Below are 24,714 nucleotides of genomic sequence, written 5' to 3' on the forward strand. Positions count from 1 at the left end.
TACCACAACATGCCCAATACTTACTACAACACATTATAGTGCCGCTAGTATTTAATAAAGCTTAATTAAAGCAAGTCAACCTCTACAATAGACAAAAAACATTTGATTCAACCTAAATCTTTTAAATTAAAAAAATATATATATTCTAAACTCCACAAACATATTATATAACAATACATAACATATATAATATATGCCTGAAATTTCATTTATAAAGTCATATATATCTTAAATGAGCGTATATTTGTATGAGAGCGGTAGATACTCATTGCTGAATACGCACGCGAAACATCTCTTTCCAACGCGGGGCAAATTTGGCAGATCGAATAATATGCAGAGGAGCGGCACGACGGCTGATGTGACGGATTTAATTATTTACCTGACCTTTGGAAAACAAGAATGGACGGATAGATGTTTCATACGACGCCTCCAACCACCGTAACACGTAGCACTTCAGTCCCTAGCACGTTTTTCTTACCCCTACCTGATCCCCAGTAAAATCTTGACCGTTAAAAGCAATAAAATTTAAAAAATATTACTGTGTTGAGCTTCTGCTACTTTACCTTTTAATTTGCCATATTCATTAGAGAACTACAAGAAGGCTGGTTTTCAGCTTCCTGTAAAAAAAATTACATCTTTGAAGAATAACTGAAGAGAGCTAAGTGAAAAATTCATATGTATACATGAAAAAAGGAAATAATTGAAGAAAATAGAAAAAATATAGACCCACCTCTTATTGCAAATGGCCTCTTTTGCAGCACTTCTGGTAATATTCTCCCCTATCCTTCTATTAGTATATATCATTCAAGAGAGATAGAGAGATATAGAAGACTAGTGGATGAGCAAGCTAGAAGAAAGCTAGGAAAATAAGACCAGTTGAAAGAGAGAAATAATGGGGAGAGGAAGAGTTGAGCTTAAGAGGATTGAGAACAAGATCAATCGTCAAGTGACCTTCTCTAAGCGCAGGAATGGCCTCCTCAAGAAAGCTTATGAGCTTTCTGTTCTCTGTGACGCAGAGGTCGCACTCATCATCTTCTCAAGCCGAGGCAAGCTCTATGAGTTCGGCAGTGCTGGGTACTCTTTCCCTCTTTGTCTAAGTTCGCTCACTTTCTACATAAAAATGGAAGTTTTAATTGAGACAGGACGTAGATCTCTTGCGTTGTTTTTATTTAGTATTATCTGCTGCTGCTTTTTGGCTGCTTCAACTCTCTTTTCCCTTCTTCTACCTATGCCTCTTTCACGTTCAAATATCCGAATTTCTGGCTTTGTTTACATGAATCCATTAATTCTATCTTTTATTATGGTTTGGCAAGTAAATTATGGTAACTGCAGTACGGTTTTACAGAAAGAAAATATCTTGTTTCTACTTATAACAATCAAGTTTATTTTATTTTATATCTTTATATCTATTTTTTTTTTCAAAATTTTATTGCGGGCGCAATTTTTTTGTATTGATCTGATGGATTTCATCTGAAAGGAGATATCTTACTGATCAAATCTGTGCTTTTATTTTGAAATGGTTTGGGCTTTTTGATCTTTATGGAGCTAGATTTTTAGATGAGGAAAGATTTGCTATATCAGAACTTAGAAGATAGATTTTTCATGAATCCGGTGGGACAATGTTGCTGTAGAGCTTTTGGAAAATTTCCGTTTGTGTGAATATGTTTGGATTCCAAGGAGAGAAAGGGTGCTTGAACAAATTAAGTTGGACAACATGGGATACACATCGATGGAGAGAAACTGATGAGAGCACCGTCACATATGAGAGGACTCTTTTTTTTATGTTATTTAGGTTTTCAGACCTACGTACACTTTTTTGACCTATGTAAGGTTAGAAAATCCTTTTCTTCTATTAAGTTACAGAAGGAACTTTTTTTTTTTATAATTTGTTTAGAAGAAATTTTGACTGCTATATGTTCAAAACTTGAATCACTCCTAAAATTTTTTTATTTGGATTATGGTGATAATTTGAGTTTAGCTGAGGTTTGGACTCTAATTAGGAGCAAAAACTTAATTTAGTAATGCTTTATTTTTGTTAGAAATTAAACTTGGTTAGATAATTAACTTACCAAATGAGGGAATTTCAGGAGTTCTTTAATTTTCGTTAGAAATTCGTTGATTTATTACCTGTTTCTTGTTTTGCTTCTTTTTCTCCTCTCTTTTAGATTTTTTTAATGAATTTTTGAAGAAGCCAAATAGGTATGAAACTTTTAAGCAACACTTCGTTGCTTGCGAAGCACAAGCAAAATTGATGACAGTTTCAGTTTGAAAAGCAAAGAGAAATAAAAATCATAAGAGAAATAAATAAGATATTAATTTGGCTTTGAATTGCTTATGGACCTGTTTCCTTTGACGTAAGAGCCATTTTTTATTTTCTTCCATTTTTTCCCCTTATTTTAAGCGTCCTTGAATTAATGTCTTCCTTATTTTAAGTGTTCTTATACCATTTTAGTTTAGGAATTAGATGTTCGTTTGCGCTTCTTTTTTTTTGCCTTGTACCATTTTAGTTTGATTAGAAGGCTAAAGTTGTTCAAAATCTCAGGCTTTGTTGTAAACTCCTGATGAAGTAATCACTTCATCTATTCGACTTCAACTTCCATAGCTCTGATACAAATTTAGTCGTTCTGAATAAAATAAGCTAAGTAGAATTAGTGGGATTCTTCGGTGGCTACTTCATACCACACTAAATTTAGCGCACGCATTTATATATCCATTAATACTTTTTTTCTTTGTTCATGTGCACATACAAAAATGTATAAATAAGATGGGAGAGGGGGAAAAAAGAGAAGAGGCGAGAGATTCTTTGCTCCACTTTGCTCACTCAGTACGTGCAAAATTAGCCTCATTGTCGAGGATTTTGAAACCTTAAGTTATAAAATCTTAGCTCACACTACTGCATGATTTGATTCTGGCACATTTCTTTAGTATAGGAAACTTAATTAACAAACTCCAAGAAAAACATCCCAGCCATTAGAAGCCCAAGCCAAAAGACTTCCAAGCATTTAATGTTTAGCTTCAAATTTTCTTTATATGCATGACTCCGTAAACTTTAAGCAATCTAACAATATAAATCCTCTCAATTTATAAATTATTAGACTACCCATATTGTTAAATTACTTAAACTTTGGTGTTAAACTCCAGATGAAGTATTCAATTCATTTTCTGCACAATCACAGCCACAACCTGTCTCAACCTCAGCTTCCATGATTACAGCTATGCCTCTAATCATTTTGTGAAAGTTGTCTTCATCTCATACCTTTGTACATATGGCTATTAGGAACATTACATATAGCCTTCATATTTGTTGAGTTACCCTTTGGTATCACATTCCTCTAAATACAGTGTCCTTGTGGAAGAAATTTTTTGAGATCTTCTTAGTCTTCAACTTTTTGCTAAGCTTAAGTTGTTTTGGAAGCCTTATCTTTGTTACTGGACAATATTCTCATCACATGTATTATACGATGCTCTTTCCTTATCCTTATAGCAGGTGCATGGCGGAAGCTTGTTCATTCTACGGCATTAATTTACTTTAGATCTATTCTTATTGTAAGGTATAGATAGATACTATTACAATGCATAAGATTTGAGAAAATGAAATTTTGTTGCAAACAACAAAAAATCATCACAAAGGTGATTTGGGTTAGTATTCAATCACAATAATATTTTTACAATAAACACAATCACGTACAAATAAAAAGTATGGCATATGGAGGTACACCCTTACAAAGTATTAAACATATATATTTTTTGCTTTTTTATAGCTAACAATATTAACAACATTGCTATAATATATATTGTCACATACTTGAAGTAAAGTTGTAATTATATATATGAACTCAATTATTTCTTAAACATAAGGAAAGGAAATAAAGAGGAGATGCCACAATGATAGCTTAGATGGTTTGTTACAATTGAAGCCATTCTTTCTACCATGCTCTGGAGAAACTTTCATAAGACTGAAGTCATTCTTTCTACCATGATTATATGTCATCAAACCATTCTTTCTACCTTTGAAGCATGTCATGGTTTTAACACTTATTTACATAGTCCCATGCATCGTGTAATTGAGACTTAGTATTATTGATTCAAATGCCATGATGAGTATTGTTAGTGAGCTTGATAAGGGTGTCATAAAATGCATATTGGTAGACTCGAACCATTCTCATGTCTATAGCCTTGTGTCATGCCCCTCATATCAACATCACCATAACATGTAGATGACTCATAATTCATAGTGAGGGAAGTTTTCCCACCTTGTATAAATATAAAGTTAGTGATGAATAAATTAAAAATATATGCAAAACTTTTAATAGAAGTAATGCTATAAGATTTATTAAGTAAAAATAGAGGATATATTAGTATTTATGCAACCAATTAATCATCAATGATAACCCAATTCCCTACCACTTATGGGTCATGCATCCTTAGTAGCTCATCCTAAGTTGGCATCTTTAGTATTGATATTGTCGATCTCACTCATGGAATCAAATTTATATTGTGCTATTAACTTTATATATAATTCTAATGAGTGATGAAGGGGATGGATCCAGTAGCTAGCTTCATGATAACAATCTCCACCTCAATTAGATTGTTTTGATAACCTAACTATGATTGATGTTTTAGGTATTTAGATTATCTTACATTGCATTGACCATCCATTTAGGATGATATAAGAGACAAATATTCAAAACTTACTTGTAACTTGAATGATGTCATCGAGCAAAAACCAACGTATATATTTAGTTAATAATTTGTATCATGTAAAATTATAATGTCATCTTTTATATATGATAGAACATTAAGTTGTTTCATCGACTTCAATGTACCTCCAAAAAAAAAAAAAAATTGTCCAAATATTTTAGAACTATAATATGAAATTGTTCATTTGTATAGTTCTAAATTATATATGAAATTGTTCGTTTATATTTATTAAGCCTCTGATGTAACTTAATAACTTGATAGTAATATCAAGGATTATATTGATTCAACTTCAAATTGACTCTCCATGTATACTCAAATTTAATTGAACTCAAAACTCTACTATGCATAAATTTTTTTCTAAGATATTATATATATTGTTAAGATAGTTATGCTTTTAATATTCAAGTTTAATAAATATAAGAAATTCATAATGCACCAATCAAAAGCCTCCAAATTTCAAATGAATTGATAAGAAATCATATAAAATTTGTTTCATAATTCTATAGCCTAATCTATAGTTTCATTAAAAAAATGTTATAGTTTGCTAATTTGATATTATAACAAATATCTTGTATACTAAGCGTGATGTGCTTTGAATTTGAGTTATTTAAGGTTTTGTAATCCTATTTTGTTGGGATTATCCCCATGCATCCAAATTATTCAAACTTTCCATTCAACCCATGTCTCTCTTTCTCAAGAGGGCTAGCCTTTTTTGTTCTTATCCGTTGGTAAATTTGACAAATTCAATACCCTTTTTTTCCTTTCTCTTGCTAGGAAACTTTTAGGTGAAGGCCTCCATTTTAAACTATAAAAAATTTAATGAAATCTCATTGATATTTTGATCAGGCCGGTCACTTCCCCATTATTGAATTCCAAGGATGCATTAATGAAATTTGATAGGGTTGAAGTTTACATTGCTATGTTTGTGAATAAGCTCATGATATATTGATGATTTCTTTTTGAAGATTATTAAATAATCTCCAAATCTTTATACTGACTGCATAATTGCACATATTTGTATTTGATTTTTGAATCTTTGAATTCAACTTTTTTATCATACTATTTTCTTCACTTTCAATTGCCTCTTTACTTGAATTCCTAGGATGCCATTTTGTGATGGCAATTTCTCTTTGGAGATTGTCCTCTTCATTCCTTCACATTCTCCAAGTCCATAACATATTCCGACTTGAAATTTCCTTAAAGCTCTCTCCTTATTAAAGGTGTATGGAATCATGAATATCATCACTTTATTGATGAAAGTTCCATAACAAAAGATGGATATTTTTGAAAACTTTAATTTGATTATTACAGGAAGTCATTAATTAAATGACGGAGCAGACATAAGAAGAAACAATATGAGAAACGCCCTAGATTCACTTGAACCTTTATAAAAACTTTGGCAAGTAGTAGCCCTTCTCCAAGTGGGGTTTACTACTAGTAGTTTTTTATGATTTTGGTGCAGGAGCTTAGATTTTATATCTTTTTTTACTTTTTTTTTTTTTTAGCTTAATGCCTTTTTTCTTTATATTTGGACTATAATTTCCTACTTTTGTATTTTCATTTTAGTAAACTATTATTCATTTGCTTAGAAAAAGGAAAATCATCCATGTGTTTGCATAATATATTATCTTGCATGTCACTTGATTCCTATCTTCTAATTGGTGTATTACTCTAATACCATATATTTAGGATGGCCTAAACTCTTACTATAAAAAGGCTTAGCTTACATTGACATCAATTACTTGAGTTTCGACATTATGAGTCCTTTATGTATAGTGAAGCCTTTCTTTGAAACATCAATGAACTTTTTTAGTGTAATAGTTAAAGTATTATCCAAAGCTCTAAAATTAAGTGTGATTGTGCTAGTGTACTCCTAGAATAGGTCACCTATAAAGAAGATATAGAAGCGGATAAAAATAGTTAATTATATTATGCCATATTGTGTAATATCATGATGGATAATAGTTTAAGATTTTATAAGTGTATTAGTGTTGTACAACATCTAAAAAATGAGAACTAAATGTCATATCTGATGAAGTGTTTAGGCATGAGTCCTTACTAATGTTACTTATTTTGAATTTGATTTGAATGCGTAGGGGGTAACTTCTAGTAGCCTATCTACTTAGTTAATGATTATGAATTATAGGTAAATATACTATTAAAGATGTTAATTATTTAACTATGAGATATTATGAAACTCCTTATGTAGTATTAAGCAAAACTCTTAAACAATGAGGTGCCTTTTGGTGTAAATATTAAAATTTTATTACAAACATCAAAATTAAGTGTGCTCGATCTCTTGCTATTATACTCTTGGAATAGGTGATTTCATGAGAAGTTACATTAAGAGAATAAAATTAAAAAAACATATTATGCATTAAAGAATAATATCTTGATGCTTGAAAGTTTAGGCTATTACAAGTATGTTCTTTTTCAATAACGCTGAAACTAAAAAAGGACATTAGAGCAACTTTAAAAATTTATTAAATAAAAGATTTACAAAATTTTTAGTGCAACATTGACATTAGTTTAACCCTCAACTATATGAGAGTAGCCTTATGAATTCTTATTTTCCATTAATGAATATTGAATACTACAAATGATTTGAAATGTGGACTCTTAATTTATAAATCATTTTGTTTATTCATATTTTAGAGTGGATGACACACCAAGAAAAGGGAAAGGTGAAATGGTACTTTTAAAATATTCATTTTAATAACATAAAAGTTATAACAAATAAAGCTAATAAAAGAGGTGAATGCATACAAGAAAAGTTAATGCAAGGTAGATCATCTATGGTTACTTATATTTATGTTTACATATATTTCGTAATTGAGCTAGGTTATACAAAAAAGCTTGTCATGTTAATTTATTACACCAAAATTTAGACAACAATAATCTAAACAAGTTATGATGATGACATTCTTATTTATGCTAAGATGGAAATCTATTATTTTGAGCACAATGAATTAAATTTACTCTACACAATGATACAATATCTAGTATTTGCACAATTGCCACTCTATCATGCAAATCCAAGTAATATATGTAAATGGATAGTAACATTCAACCAAACATAGAACTATAAAGCATTCAAACATAGAAGAAAATTTGATATGGTTTAGTTGACCCTAAAACCTTCATCTATGCTTAGCCAATGCCCACACAAAGTTTAGGATTCAACTTTTCTATGCAATATGCATAAAAATCAATCAAATAGATTATAGAGGCTCTCTAGTTTTAGGCATTTTCAACCCAAATACATATTTTCTTAGTGAAAATTGTAACCACTACATCTACCATCTCATAATTTCCTGAATAGTGTTGTCATTTCTTCCCTTGCTCAACCCCCTGCCGCTCGACCCCTTTTCCTATTGTATCTTAGACACCCAATGGCTTCCACCTTGATTAAGCTTTTGGAGCATACTTAGGCTTATATATTATTACTCTTTATAATCTTATACCAAGTAAGCCTTTGGGAATTAACACCATTTGCTTCCATTATGCTCCCTATCACTAGCACTCCAAATGAACTTTTTTGTGGTTTCTTTCTAGGTCAACTTATAAATTGGTTTATCTTCCTTTAGATGTAATTTTTAATACACTTTATCGATCTAGTTTGATCCTCTAATAACCTCCTATCAACAACTCTGTCATCAGCACCAACTTTCTTGGGATTAGATTCTCATTATGCATTGCCTTCCTTTGTGTTCACCACTTCTATGTTATGCTACTCAAGTGTGGGATCTCTCCCTACACTTAAATCTTATATATATACATGTATTAGGTTTCCATTAGCATCCCATCCTCTTGTTGTTAGCAAACACTCATTTCCATCATTCTACCTTGACAGTGAGATTGCTTTTATGCTATCAAATAATGTGATTAAATTTTGGTAGCTTTGTTTCCTTTTTTCACTTGTTGAAACCTTTTTTAGTGAAAGACTAACATTTCTTTCAAAGAGGAATCACTTGAAGGTTTATTTTTCTTATGGTGGAATCTCTTTTTCCTTACTAAACTCTAAGAATGCATTAATAAAAGTTGATATGTTGAAGGATTACACACCTCCATTTATGAATAGGAGATTGAATATTTAGGGGTTCGTCATAAGGATAAGCAAATGACCTTCACACTTTGATCTTCTTAGCAAATGTCTACATGCTCCTATTTAGATATCATTTCTACACCTTCAAGTTTATCAATTTGATTAATCTTATTTCATCATCAAGTAAACCTTTATGTATAGATGCTCCTATTGCTTTGCTATCTAAACCATCTATTATTATATTTCTTACAGAAGTTGATTTTACTTGACATATTTCTAATTCTATATGGATTGAATTTAAAGAATATGATTACAGAAAAATGATGATGCTTGAAATGGTTTCTTAGTTTATTTGCATAATCATTTATTTTTGCATGAGATTGCCTTACATGAGTACAAGACAACTTTATGGTAATGTTATTGCTATAATTAGATATCCTCCCTCAAGTAGTTCCAATACACACTATTACTTAAGTGTCTTCTCCTTTTATGTAATCCATCGTACTCTTTGAAAAATTCATTCTTTGATGCAATAGAGTCAAGTTGATCTAAGAGTTGATGTTGATTAGGATATTTTAAATCAACATTTTAATTTAACCAATGAGGTGTTTTTTAAAATTAAAAAAAAAAAATCACATAGGGAACTACGTGTTTAATATAAATAAAAGGAATACAAGTCCTTAAAAGGGACCTAGAACCACTATAGCTCAATGAGCAACAAACAGAGCAAAAAAAAAGAACCTAGAAGCTTAAGGTCCCCACTAAGTTATAATTAAAACATAAATAAAAACCTGAAACAAAAGAAAGTTACCTAGAGGGTTCGAGAAGTGAGAGCCTTTGAAAAGCTGAGCAGTAAGAACACAAGCCGTTATAGGTGGACAAGCCAAGGGATATACGCCAAGGATCTGCAAGAGAAAAATCGTCCAACCAAAAATAGATAAGCATAATACAAAATAAGACGAACCTACATAATAATGACAATAAAAATATATATGAACAAGAAGAGGGTCGAGGCTAATTAACAATGGTAGCAAGAGACACCGTGTGACGCCCCCCCGACTGCTCCAGGTTCGTACAGACGAAAATGGCAGATTTCTTCACAAATTTCTTCAGTTCGTCCAGTACTAAAGTCAGATCGTACGGGACTAACAGCACAAAAAAAAATCAGCTTTTTAAGGATTTTACACACCGCCAACCATCCGAGGCAACCAAACCAGCCAAGAACAACCACAAGACCAAGATCACACTGCCAAGCCGACCGTAGTCAATAAGGACTAGGTTTTTGTGATGACAATTTCAATTTAGTAGTTATTCTTCCTCCTTTGTCACCTTTTCCGTCAAATCCTCAATATATTTTGATTTCAACTTATTTATATCTTTCAATTAAACCTCCTATTTTTGACATCACAAGTGCTTAGGAAGATCAACATGATAGAGGTAAAAAGAAGCAATCTGAGAATATCCCTTATTTAACTAGGCCCTCTACTAATTGCTTAGATAATAATGGTCCCTTTGAATGGAGACATACTATGATTAACTTATTCTTATTTTATGGCGTGTTATTTATGTCCTTGAAACTTTTGGCTCAATGATTCCATCATTTTTTTTCTTTTGGGACTACGATTTCTCTTTTGTATTTAATTTCATCTTAGTTATGAAAGTATTCCAAGTTTTTAATAATAAAAGTACAATCCTTACATACTCTCATACACTAGGCAAATATATTCCTAATCCAAATTTATTTTTTTAAACCACACTAAGCCAATGACTTATGTTAAGTAAAGTTATAATAAAGGCAATTTTGAGATCTCAACGTTTGATGAATTAGAAAGATAATATGTAATCCTATTATTTTTTGAAGACCACCCAACAATTGAAAATATACTTTTAATGCCTTAACAAATACTACACTCATAATTCAGTTTGATTTTAAATTTTTGGCAAATAAGAATTGATAATCAAATTGGGTGAATATGAAATCTAATTTTAATTTCAAAATAGTTTTCAAGAAAACATTGAGACAATATATCAAAATTATTTTGTTTTTCCTAGAAAAGAATGTTATGATAAATTTAACCTTTGATTAAAAATTACTTTGATAAATTATATTAAAAGTATTACCTTATTTAACTTATGCTTTATGGAGTCTTGATTGATTTTATAATTAGTTATGGACAGGATAACCCTTTTTTTTCCAATCATGTTAAGACTTTATCTAGGATCAATATCAAGGTTGTATCTTTTATTTTGATTTTAAAGATTCTTATAAAAGATATTAAAAATGAGAGACCCCTTAGTGTAAGCTTTCCATATATATCAGAATTTTAATTGTAGAGATTTTATTGAATAAGTGGCTTGTTTGAGTACTTTTGAATATAAATGCACATTGACTTTGTACAATATAAACTAAGGTTTCGTTTGGGATGACTTTCTTACTGCTTAAAGCAGCTTTTTAATACAAAACATTTTTGTACTAAAAATTTGCTTTAAAAAACAATATGACCAAACAAAATCTAAGTGCCTGATATGGGTAAGATTTAAATAATTATTAATTTATATTACAAGTGGATATAGTGATAAATATATGTTACTGATTAAAGTATTTGGGATGCTATTAATTGTAACCAAGTTAAGCATGATAGAAATAAGAATGTTATAATATACAAGTGACTAAATTATGAAGGACAATGGACAGACTCATTAATGATTATGATAAAAAGTGATGGAAGGAGCATATCTTAAATATAATAATGTAAAAATTGGATTTACATTGTTTTTACATGCTCTACAATAAGTAGAAAATATACATTCATAAGAGAAATAAATTAGATTAATATTATATGATCAAGAGGAAATATTTATAGATTAAAGTTAACATGAATATAAATTATGCAAAACAGGATTAGAACTTTATGCAATTAAAAAAAATAGTAAATGACACAAAGGCTTGGTTTGGGGCTGCTTTCTTACTACTTTTTAAAGTAGTTTTCTACAACAAAAAATTTATGAATTAGAAATTTTTATACTAAAAAGCTGCTTTAGAAAGTAGTGGTTCCAAACGAAGTTAAAGTGATGTAAAGACAACATTTCCAAGGCTCAAGCCTTGCCTAAGCATTCTACACTTTATGCCTAAAAACGGGTGAGCTGTATCTCCTTTAACGTCAACTATGTTTACAATTTTACAATTTCAGAAATATAACATTGTTCTGATTTTAACATTTTCTATTTCTGTCAGCACATGCAAAACTCTCGAGCGATATCAACGTTCCTCTTTCAGCTCTCAAGCTACCAATACCATTGATCGCGAAACACAGGCAACTACTTTCTCACACTCTTATGTAAGATTTTATAAATTAGCTTTCTTTTTTGTAGTTAAGAACTGTACAAATCACACAGGTATGTTGTTTCCTTATGTAATACTTAATCTTGATCTCTTGAAAATTTTTGATCCTTTGCTTGAATAAAACATTTTTTTCATTAATATTTCACAATTAATTATCAATTATGCATTATAAAAACTTAATTAATTTTTATTATGATGTTATTTATATTAATTTCTAGTCATATCTCTACAATTTAATGAAATTAGGAATTTTAAAAATGCAATTATACCTCTTTGTTGTAATATAATCTAGATATATAGCCGTTTAGAGTTTATTGTGTTGGTTTTTTTATGTTTTTTATGTTTACATTAGACAATGTTAGCTCTTTTTCATTTTTTTTTCCGTTTACTTGAGTTTAGGCTAACTCTTGAAGAAATGATATCATATCCACTTGAAAGAAATACTTGTTATTTGAGAATATTGGAAACTTTAATACTAATATGTCAATATTAAGAAACAGAATGTTCTTATTCAATATTCAAAATGATGACTCCATGTGTCTCAAAGCTTGTTATAAAAATGCTTCCTGATTATGAATTCTTTGATTTCGGTATCTCAATTTTGAAGGACTAGAGTTGCTTTCAAGAAAAAAGATGGTTAAAGGACTACCTTGTATCAAACACTCTGATCAATTATATAAAACATGTATCTTCGGAAAGAAATTTAGGAAAAGCTCTAAAAGGGAGTCAAGTATAAGAGCTTGAAAGTCACTTGAGGTATTATATACACATGTTTGTGATCCAATAAAGCCATGCTAACTCAATAAAAGTAACCTTTTCCTTCTCTTTATAGATAAATTTTTTAACAAAATATGTGTATATTTTTTGAAGAAAAAATTAGAGGCCTTTAGAGTATTCAAGAAGTTTAAGGCCATTATATATGAAGAAAGAAAGTGGACTACAAATTCAAGTCATGCAATCAAATTAAAGAGCAGATTTCGCTTCAAAACAATTTTAAAAATTTGCAAAGTTAATGGAATATATCAATCTCTGACAATTCCAAAATCCCCTCTACAAAATGAAGTGGTAGAAAAAAAAAAAAAACAAGGATAGAATAATTAATCCTTGATTTGGCAAGGAGCATGCTTGAAGCACCAGATGATTTAAGGAATTTTAGGTAGAAGAATTGCAAGTGTATCTTAATTAGCAAATCAATCACTAATAAAAAGCCTGGGAAAGATACCACAAGAAGTATCTTGCAGAAGGAAGTCTAACATCTCATATCATGGAATTTTTGGTATTATATTCCTGTGAATGTGCCTAACATGAAATACTATGCTGGATGATGAAATCAATACATTTGTTTCCATTAGTTATGAAAATAATACAAAAGGTTATAAGTTATGCAATCCAAATACTTGAAGATAATCATTAATCTAGATGTCATACATGATGAGGAAAAAGAATGAGATTGAGGATCATAATTGAAGACTACAACTTTTAAGAAAATAATGTGGAAAAACAAAAAAATGGAACAATTACGAGAGGAGTCTAAACCTCCATTAATAGTATCAATCATAAATACTCAAAAAAAACTCATCTTCATTAATTTCAAGCAAGAGTTCAAGTGAAAGATTTCCACATTTCAAGATCTTAGAAGGTCACCATGTGGTAATTGAGAATCAAGAAAAATTTACTCTTTTTGACTTTTTGCCAACTACTAGTCCATGGACTTCTAAGAAGCTATATAAAGTAAGAAGTGAAAAGATGCTATGCATGACGAAATCAAGACAATTGACATGAATGATTAATGACAACTAGCTTCATCTCATAAATGACAAAAGAAGATTGACATGAAGTGGGTATATAAAGCAAAAAAGATTGTAAATGAAGATGTCAAAAGATACAAGACAAGATTAGTTATAAAAGACTACAATCAAAGAACTAGCATCAATAATGATAAGATATTTTCTCTCAGTGCTTGATTATAAATTATTAAACTAATCATTTCTTTGACAACTCAAAATATGTGGAGAATTGAATATAAAATCAACATTCCTGAATGTAATCCTTGAAGAAAAATTCTATTTTTATTAGCAACTTGGCTATAAAATTAAAGGACAATACATATGGTTTTAAAAAAAAAAAAAAAAAAAAACTCTATAGGTTCAAGCATGTGCTAAGGTCATGAAATAATTTAATAGATAAGTACACGCAATAGAAATGCTTCATTAAATGTCCCGATCAGCATGCTTTTTGCATCAAGAATAACGATGATAATTTTTTTTAAATTGTATGCTTATGACTGATCTTCTCCAGAAGTAATCCAAGCATTAGGCATATTATCTAGGCTTTAAACTTAACCTATATATATATATATATATATATATAAAATATATATATATATATATATTTGGATACTGATATAGGAGCCTACGCGTTGATTAAAAATATGGTAACAAGTCCTTAATGAATCATATGCTCTCTAAAAAAATAACATTTGAAATAAAACCTAATACAAGAAAAAAAGAAAAAGAAAATAAAACAAAGAGAGGCAAGCTAGATCACCAAATGGCCTCCCAAGAGAGGCCAATCGAAAGCAGCTAGCAGATCCAAAACAAGCAGCCATCCAAAAATACATGCAGCCGACACGAAACACCAAATAAACTACCAAACATCAAAAACCTGCATAAAATCTAAAGAAAGAATGAGTAAGCAATACATAAAGTAGAAGGTCAAGGAAGAAAGACCTAGCAAAACATAGCGGCAACCAAACCAACCACAAGTAACTAAACCGAGAGGAGGAACCAACCACAACCCACAGAAGCACAAAGCAACCAATACCAACCACTAGAGAACCCAGGACATAAAATACAAGACCCCCAAAAACCACTAAAAGGAAGATATTAACAACAACAAAACCCCACAAAATAACAGGCATCATAGAAGAACAACCAACAACAATACAAAGCTCAACTCAAAAAATTTTTAACTATCTTTTTCTTGTTTTTCTTCTCTGAAATCATAGAGAAACCAGCTTTATCAATTATCATCACATTCAAATCAAAATTCTCTAAAGATTTATTAGAACAACCACCATTAATATCCCCATCACGACACTTATTACCTGATAATTCCTTAATCCAATAAGAGTGATCAACTAAATGCAAACCTGTATGCAACTTACCATCCAAATTAATACATGCAACATCTGTCATAGGAGAAACATGTAAATCAATAATAGGGATGCTATTAGAAACATCCAGTTCTTCATTAAAAAAAACAAAATCAGTGACAGGATTGGCATTAAAAGCCACAATTTTACTTACAACATTAGAAACGTCATGCGACAAACTTAAACCACCAAAGGAATAAATTAATTGCTTACCAGAAAAATCAACATTATGATCAATATTATCCATTTTATCACCATGACACTCCACATTATTTAATGAAATAGCACTAGAGGGAGCAAGTAGAGGAGAATCGACATTTTTGTTAACACAAACAACTTCAAAAGGAGGAATAATAGGAGAAATCAATGAACCCATCCCTAAATGTACATTGTGAAGAGTGTAAGCATGATCATTCTAAAGCACCTTACCAAACTTCCCATCAAGGATAGGGGCAATATAAGTTTTTAGATCAAGAATAGGGGCATTATCTGATTATGGATTATTTAAAGCCAAAACTCCAAACTCCGTAATAGGAATAGGGACAGAACGAACATGAGGCTGAGTAGATGTAATGCCAACCTTCCTCAACTAAGGATGCAACTTAATACATTCAGAATTTTTATGACCCATAACTTTACAATGAACATAGTAACTAGGAAATTCTTCCAAAACCATCTTTTGAATATAGCCAAATTTCTTTAGTCAAAGTCAAACAAAGTTTGGATAGGTCCTAGAAATGTCAGTTCCACAAGAATACAAGCAATGAATGGCCTAAAACCTATAGTAGTGGCATTATTCGATTGAAGTGGCCATACAAATAAAGACCTCAAACCAAAAGAATGCTTGGAAAATAGAAATGAGGGTGAAGCTCAAGAAATGAGATCCAGACGTGGACAATCAGAGACTCTTTTGATAAGTCTAGAAATGGCATCCTTTTTATCAATTTTATAAATCTACCAAAAATAAAATAAGATTTATGAGCAAAAACTCTTTCATAATCAAGGTCCTTAGAGAGCTTGATCAACATGTTGCCCTGATCTAAAAGGGTGACAGAAAACTCAAAGGACAATTTGAGGTTGAAGAAAATTTTCCTGATCGAATATAACACAGGGCAACGAAGCAAAAATTTCCTAACCACAGCAAGATCGAAAAGCTTAGAAAGATGAAAAACATCTTCCTTTTAGATCCATAACACTGGCAAACCCCTTAGTGTAGAAACTTTCAAATTTGAAAACTCCTTCGAAGCATCAGAACCAGATAAAGCATCTTTGAAAGATTTAGAATGATTCTTACAAACCAAAAAATCAGAATGGCTACGCTTAACAATAGATAACATACAAAAATAATGCAAAACCTAAAAGAAAATAAGCAAAAGATGAAGTGGAAACACTGCGACAAGAGAAGGGAGAAAAATTAGAGCAAAAATCATGAACAAACCCAAGGAAAGTGGCTAGGGCTTTGCCCTAGCCGAGCGAAGGTGAAACTTGCGAGAGAGAGCCAGAGCGGAGGCGTTTTAAAGAGAAATGGAGATTAAAGTAAGCAGAAAATATAATATTCTTTTCATAAGAAGGTTATGCTAGGGAGATATTGAAGAAGTTTTAGATGAATCATAATATTTCATAACACAACACACTTATGATGGATAATGAATTGATTCAACTCTTTTCAAGAGTTTGGTTGGGAGTTTATGACACATAAGATTTGATATTCTTTATGTTGTTAGACTTATCAATTGTTATATGGAGACTCCAACTATCACCCACTTGAAAATTTTTAAATAAATTTTATGTTATATTAAAGGTACAATTGACTTTAACTTGCTTTATTCATCATTTAATGATTTTGATCTTGTAGAATATAGCGATATAGACTTCATGGTGCTAGGCAAGAGTCTAAATTTTCATGATAGAAACAAGCATATTGATATGTATTATTACTATATCAGAGAATCCATCATAAGAAAAGAGATGCAAGGGGAGTATATGAAGTCTCAAGATCAAGTTGCACATATTTTCACCAAGCCACTCTAATATAAAAGATTTTATTAGGATGCAAAGTTTGTGTTGAGTTGCAAAATCAAGCTTTAAAGGTGGAGTTAGAAGTTAAACTTATATTAAATTGGGCTCTAATTGGTTACATCAGTTTAAGATAAACCCATATTCTAAAATAGTTTTTAGAGAAGCCTAGAAATATATTTTAGGACAGTAATCTTAAGAAAAATCTACAGTAGTAATTAAATTTTTTTATAATAGAAGAGAGTTTTATAGACTTTTTTTTGGTTAAAACCCCTCAGAGGGGTCTACGCGTTAATTAGAAAAAAAAAAGGTACAAAATCAATAAAAGATCAAAAGGTCTCTAAAAATGCAGTATATGAAGTAAAACCAATGAGCCTTTAATATTACCTATTACAATCAGTAAAAGAAAAGACAAATACGGAGATAAAAAGCCAACCCTCAAAAAGGGAATCCTAAAGAGAAACATGGAAGTTCCAAAATCAGCCAAGAAAGAAAAATCACAAATGGGCAAGATATCAAGATCTACAAAGCTAGCTCTACAAAAAAAGCATAAGAAGAGCAAGAGCAACCCAAAAACAAACTAGTCGGAAGGGCCACAACAACCAATAGGGAAGGAGCCAAGCAGCCAATAAACAACATAAAAACTTGCAAAATTGCTTGAAGAAGAGTGAGAAGTCAAAATAGTAAAATAAAAGGTCAAGGAAAGACCACAAACTAGAACATAAGCAAAACTACAGAGAGCAAACCACAAACCACAACAACTGAACCAACCTAGCAAACTAAAGATAGGCACACCAACAACCATAGAAAACCTAGCACTCAAAAGTAGCAGCTAAAAAATTTTTAGATTTCTTTTTCCTATTCTTCTTACCATAACCCATAGAGAAACTAGCTTTATAAATATTCATCACATTCAAATCAAAATCATCTAAAGCTAAATTAGTACATCCACCATAAGAATCCCGATTAAAACTTATATTACCCGAAAATTTGTCAATCCAATCGGAGTGATCAAAAGTGTCAAAAGATTGCAACTCTTTATGAAACCCACCTTCCAAGTTAATTCAAACACCATTCATCATAGGAGAGACAGGTAAATCAATACTTGGTAAGGTATTTGAAACATTCATCCCCACATAAGGCAAATCAAAATCAATGTTAGAATTAGATTTAACATCTAAAAGATTACCCACACCATCACAACAATCATTCGACAAATTCATACCAACTGGAGAAGAAACCAAATTTTTATCAGAAGCAACATAAATAATATTAATGTTATACATTTAGTCACCATCACTAAGTAAATTTTTTTAAAGGGTTATCATCATAGGGAGATATCATAGGAGAATCAGTAACATTATTATCACAAACAGCTTCATAAGGCATATATTATAGAAGGAGATGACAAAGAACCCTTTCCTAAATGAACATTATCAGTATAAGAATTATGCTCATTGCCATTAGGTCAAAATGTGTAGGCATAATCCTAATGGAGGAGCCATTAGTATAAAAAGTGGTAATATCTTTGAGTAAATATCAGGCAAAGTGAGAAATAAAAAATAAGTAATTTGTTCCATCAAAATTTTGCTTCTTTTATCACCATAGCTTTACCTAGTTCTAAGAGCTTTTCCATTGTAATAGTTATAAATATTGTGGGAAAAGAGCTGCCAAAAATATAATAGAAAATGTAGCTCAAACAATAAGAAATAAAGAAGAATTCCAAATGGGCTCAAATTAAGGAGATAATTATAATGATTAAAAGAGAAATACATGTATGTCAGAAGATGAAATGCAAAAATCTCAAAAGGGTTAAAATAAACCCCAACCAATGGTTTCTATAAAGCCATCCAAAGTGGAGAAAAATGTCTCATTAGAGTCCCACAACTAAAAATTCATAAAAGCACAAAAAGGAGTAAAAAATTTCAAATAAAAGAGCCGAAAAATAATTTTTAGAGAATCCTAGAAATATATTTTAGAGCAATATTTTTTAGAAAAATATATAATAGTAATTATTATTTTTTATGATAGAAGAGAGTTCCATGGAATTAGTTGTAGCCATTAGATCAAAATGCTTAGGCATAATCCTAATAAAGAAGCCATTAATAGATAAATAGTGGTAATATCTCTGAGTATATATAAGGCAAAATGAGAAATAAAAAATAAGTAATTTGTTCCATCAAAATCTTACTTCTCTTATCACCTTATCTTTACTTAAACCTAAGAGCTTCCCCATTCTAATAGTTATAAGTATGTGGGGATAAAGTAGTAAAAAATATAATAAAAGCTTAAATAAAAAGAAAGAAAAATGAATTTTAAATGGGCTCACATAAAGGAGATAATAAACTATTATAACATAGAGAAATATATGTATGTCATGAGATGAAATGCAAAATTCTAAAAAGGTCAAAATAAACTCAAACCAATAGTTGCTATACAGTCATCTTGAATGGGCCAAAATGCTCATCTAGTCCCGCAGCTAAAAACCCATAAAATTGCCAAAATGAATCAAAATTTTCAAATAAAAGAGATGAATAAGGGTAATCCTTCCCAGGTATATAAAGTATCCTCACAACAAAATCTATCAAGAGAAATAAAACACCTAAATAATGTCATCTCATATGGGAAGCCACAATACCAATCACTAAACAAGGCCACATCATAAAATTTCTTTTATTTTTTTTATTTTATGCTTCTAGCTCAACCTGATGAATCTTACATATAATAATAGAAGAACTTTCAAAAATGTTACCATTTTTCCTCATGTTCTTCCTTTAGATGTTATATGAAATGCAATAAATATGGAATGCAACAAATTCCATTTAAAAAGTGAGAGGCATTCTCCATATCATGAACATAGATAAAAAAAAGTTTAAAGTTTTGCCTTAACTAAAATGTATAGCCCAAAATAGCCAACCTGAGTTTTTTATACCTATTAAGGACCCTGTAACCTTTTATTTTAATTAACACGTAAGCTCATTATGGGTTTTACTTAAAAAAAGTATACTGACAACTATAAAAGAGATGAGATGTGATTTTTCAATTTCTTCAATACAAAAAAAAAAACATGCGGATAAGATCATATTCTTACAAAGTTTAAAAAGGAAAAATAATTGATTTTAAAAGGGCTAGAAATTGAGTCGATTTGAGTTAAGCTGGTTTACGCAGCTCATCTAGATCTGTTGGTTTGAAGCTTTGACTACCAACCAAAATATGTTGGTTTGAAGCTTGTGTATATGACGTGTGTTGGAATTTATCGTAATTGGTCTAAATATCCCACCAAAAAAAGTTAAGCTGGTTCCAAGCCTAGTTATATGAACACTGAATAGACTTGATAATCCTAATCCCTATATGCTTGATGATTACTCATACTCTCCTATACCACTAAAACCCTAGGAGAAGGACATTTTGCTTTTAATTTCTTTCTTTTGGCGGCATTCTCTTCAACTCAAAACCTCCCAAAATAAAGGTTGCGATCCTTTGGGGTAACATGTTTGCATATGTTGTTGATCTAAAAGGTTATCCTTGAATCAATTGGTGTTGAAGCTAATGATGGGAGGATTGAGTTCCTATTGTCTAAATTTATTAATTCTATAAGGAAGAAAATTGCTTCTATACCTTATGCTAGTGTTGTTGAAAAATGGAAATGAAGGAAAAATCTGATGATGCATGGTGTTAAGCATGTAAGGACGACATACACTGTAGATCAATTAGGTTTTATTTTGTGTCATGTATAAATGTTGCTCATCAATCTTTAGTTCTAGCTTATTTAGTCGAATGAAATCATGATGCTTCATGCAAATATGCTATTTTTTCTCGGGCAAAACTTTAAGTAGGAACCAGCTGTGATTTACTGGCGAGGGATTATGAAATTTATGTAAAAATGTTAGTTCATGTTTTTTCTAATGTTTTCTATGCATAATTTTTTTTTTTTTTTTGATAAAATTCACTGAAGGGCTTACGCATTAATTTAAAAAAGGGATTAAAAGTTCTTAAAAGGGTTCATGTGCCCACTAATGCTCCGAAGATATACAATAAAAAGAAAATAGAAAACCTATGAGCAAGTGATCCCATCAAAGTACAAATAAATAAACAAACCTAAGAAAATTCTACTGAGGCCAAGAGTCATCACCCGAAAAATGATCAACATGAAGGCAATCAACATCATCATCCTATCAAAAATCCAAAAATGCCAAAAGATAATAAGCATGGAAGAATCTGTTAAGATAGCAACCTGGAAAACAAGATAACCAAAACAAATATCAATCAAAATAAAAATCACAATAGCTGAAACAACCACAAAAGAGGAGGTCTATAGAACAAAGAGGCATACACAACAATAGTAGTAATGGAAAACCTCATAATAGAACCCCAAAGCAAAAGGCTAAATAAGAAAACCACGAAGGAACAAGGGCCACAAAGGAAAAGTAGACAAGGGCAAAGCAAGGAATAAGATCCCCAGGCAGAAGCCCATCAACGAAACAACCAAAAAAACACCACAAAGACCACCAATTAGAAGAACAAACACCCATAAGTAGAACCTAGGACATAGCAAAACAAGGCTCAATAAGATCAACTAAGGAAGCTTGAAGAATGAACAACAAAACCAAAGAGAACAAGTAAAACCAGACCATAAAAAGGAAAAGAAGCATTAACAAGAACCCGCAACATACCATAATGATAAAGAACCAAGGAAACCAAACTCATGAAAATACCAACTAAGGATGCATCACGAAGGAATTAAAAAAACCTACCACCACAAAGAACACAACAAAACCCAATGCATAAAAAAAGTACATCTTAACATAAGGCAAACCAGCTTTATCCAAATGAGCTAAACTCAAAAGAGATTTGGGGAAAGCATAACTAATTTATTCCTTAAAATCTGTTAGGGAGCAACCCGCATTAACCAACCAGTTTGCAAAACTATTAATTAGTTTCATGCCACACATGAGAAATAAGGTAGTTCAATTGAACAAATATAAGCCTGATTTTCCTAACAATATAAAAAGCTAATTATTACAAATAAGGGAATCAAAGTCCATTAATATTTGAATTGTAAACAAAGCATCCACCTCAATTCAATTATCTTGTAATTTAAGAGCTAAACAATTATTTAAACCATACAAAAGTGCCTTTAGCTCAGCATAAATAATAGAACAAGATTGAAGAGGCCTAGCATATTAACATCACCATAACAATTCCTTATAATGCCACCATAACCATAAGCACCCTCTTTGAGAATCATCAGAATTAAGCTTAACAAAAGGGTTAATAAGTTTGATCCAGTAAACAAATATAGAGTTATGGTTAAACTCCCTCAACACAAAGTTTAAACCAAAATAAGAAGTCTCCTCCAGCACCCTTTAATATTTTTAAAAGATAAAAGGTTAGAATTATATAAATTGAAAACTTTATGCTTGACCCTAGAAATAATCCTCATATATATAGTCCATTCATTTGTTATTATGAAAGGTATCATTTCGCTCCAGCCACATAAATCAAAGAACAAGAACATGGATAACATTCCTTATATTCCCTTTGGAATTGTAAAACCAAGAGCTCAAAATGGAAGAAATATTAGAGTTCAATTTGAATTTCCTTATGCTAAAAACATCCTCAAAATGAATCCAAACTTTCCACCACAGGGCCAGAAACAAAAAGATGATTCATAGTTTCCAGATGATAGCAACATCTATATTTGGAAGGTAAATCAAAGCCTTTAGCCATTAAATTATCATCAGTATGGATAAGCATATGCATAACCTCCAAATAAAAATCACAATAGTAGTAGGAATACTCATATGCCAAATTATAGAAAAAATAATAGTAACTGATTTTTTCCTTCTAAAATAGATTCCAAGCCTCTTTTAGAAAAAAAATTATCATAAGTAGAAGCTTTAAATAAAATACAATCCTTTTCATCAACCATTAAAGGAATTTTAGAAATTTGCTTGACTAAATGTTTAGGGATATTCTACAACATCTTAGGAATATTCCAAGAGCTACCATAAATAAAATTATGCACTTTAATAGAAGAAGTAGAATGGGAATAAAATATAGTATCAAATGAAGCTGATCCCATCCAATGGTCTTGCCAGAAGTAAACATTACCAGAGCCAATACCCAAAGAATAAATTTTTAGTTTCCCCCTTAATATTGTAAAGCCTTTTTCAAATAGAAGAATCTCCTCTTTTGAACAATCCAATGATAGGATGTTTATCCAAATCATATTTCCAATTCATAAATTTCTAGATCTCCATGAATTTGAGGACGGAGGAACTGCCATCAAGAACAGGGAGAACAAAAACCACTGCAAAGCAAAAGAACTAGAAACAAATAGATAACACAGCCAGGGGCCAAAGCAGGCCCCAGGCCAGAAAAAATCTTTTGAAAAAATAAATAAATAAATAAACCAGCAAAAAATACAAAAAAAATGGAGCTTAGGATCGCAATGCAGCAGAAATCCTAAAATCGCCAGAGGAGAGTGTTGCGAGATGATCGATGCACAATGATTCACAGAAAGACAGTTTTTTCTATTACTTGAACAGAGAATTTTTCTTGTGGTTGAGATGCAACTAATATCTTTATCTTTTGGTTATTCTAATCTATTAGAGCTGGTATCAAGAGGTCTCAAAATTGAAGGCGAAGTTCGAGTCGTTGCAACGCTCCCACAGGTACGCATATTGAAAAAAAAAAAAAAAAAAACTGGAGAAAACTATTTTTACATTTTCGTGCTCTTTTAATTTTCATAAGAGGTTGTTTAGTTAAATAGTAGTTATTTTTTAGTGAAATCTTTCTTCTATTATCACTTATATAACCTAGAGATAATCGGCCAGATTGTATTGATTTAGCGGATTTAGGGTTTAGGGTTTTTCAAATATGTAATCAAATGAAACTGTTACTATCTCAGCAAACCAAATAGTTCTTGAATCAAAATAGCATTTTTCCTTAGGTCCTATTTCATTTGGTCCTACCAGCTTTGGAATTTTTGAAATAAAAATAATGATGATAATTTTTCTGAAGGCATTTACTTGGAGAGGATCTTGGACCCTTAAACGTGAAGGAATTACAGCAGTTGGAACGGCAACTTGAAGCTGCCTTATCACAGGCCAGGCAAAGAAAGGTGATTCTGGACTTGATTCCTATTTGAATTTATTTAGACTAGATTACAGGATTATTTTAGTTATAGGAAACTATTTTAAACAATTTAAGTATGATTTTCTTAGATGAACTGTGTTCAACATATTAAACCAACTTCTGTTAAATTTGTTTAAACAGGTTTTATTTGCTTTGCATTGTCCCAGAAAGAAGAAAAGTTCTCAAAATTTAAACTAAACAATTGATCAGATCAAGAATTCATCAGGAGATGCTTTAATTTTTGAAGTATAGAAATTTATCTCAAATATTTTACATAATGCTCATGAGCATGCATAGGATCAATTAAAAATATGG

At 30.9% G+C, this 24,714-nt stretch overlaps 1 protein-coding gene across 1 annotated transcript in view; it reads left to right on the top strand.

Moving 5' to 3' along the window:
* The first annotated feature begins 871 nt into the window (after nt 1–871).
* LOC110111596 (MADS-box transcription factor 6) overlaps nt 872–24,714 on the top strand; it is a 36,328-nt gene continuing 12,485 nt past the window's right edge. Inside the window, exons 1-4 of the mRNA XM_020843535.2 lie at nt 872–1,074; nt 11,982–12,060; nt 23,875–23,936; nt 24,286–24,385. Of these exons, the coding sequence (XP_020699194.1) occupies nt 893–1,074; nt 11,982–12,060; nt 23,875–23,936; nt 24,286–24,385 (423 nt within the window). The 5' untranslated portion in view covers nt 872–892. The remainder of the gene's footprint in view (nt 1,075–11,981; nt 12,061–23,874; nt 23,937–24,285; nt 24,386–24,714) is intronic.

This window comes from Dendrobium catenatum, unplaced genomic scaffold (genome assembly GCF_001605985.2).
Source record: "Dendrobium catenatum unplaced genomic scaffold, ASM160598v2 fragScaff_scaffold_1417, whole genome shotgun sequence".
Lineage (NCBI taxonomy): Eukaryota > Viridiplantae > Streptophyta > Magnoliopsida > Asparagales > Orchidaceae > Dendrobium > Dendrobium catenatum.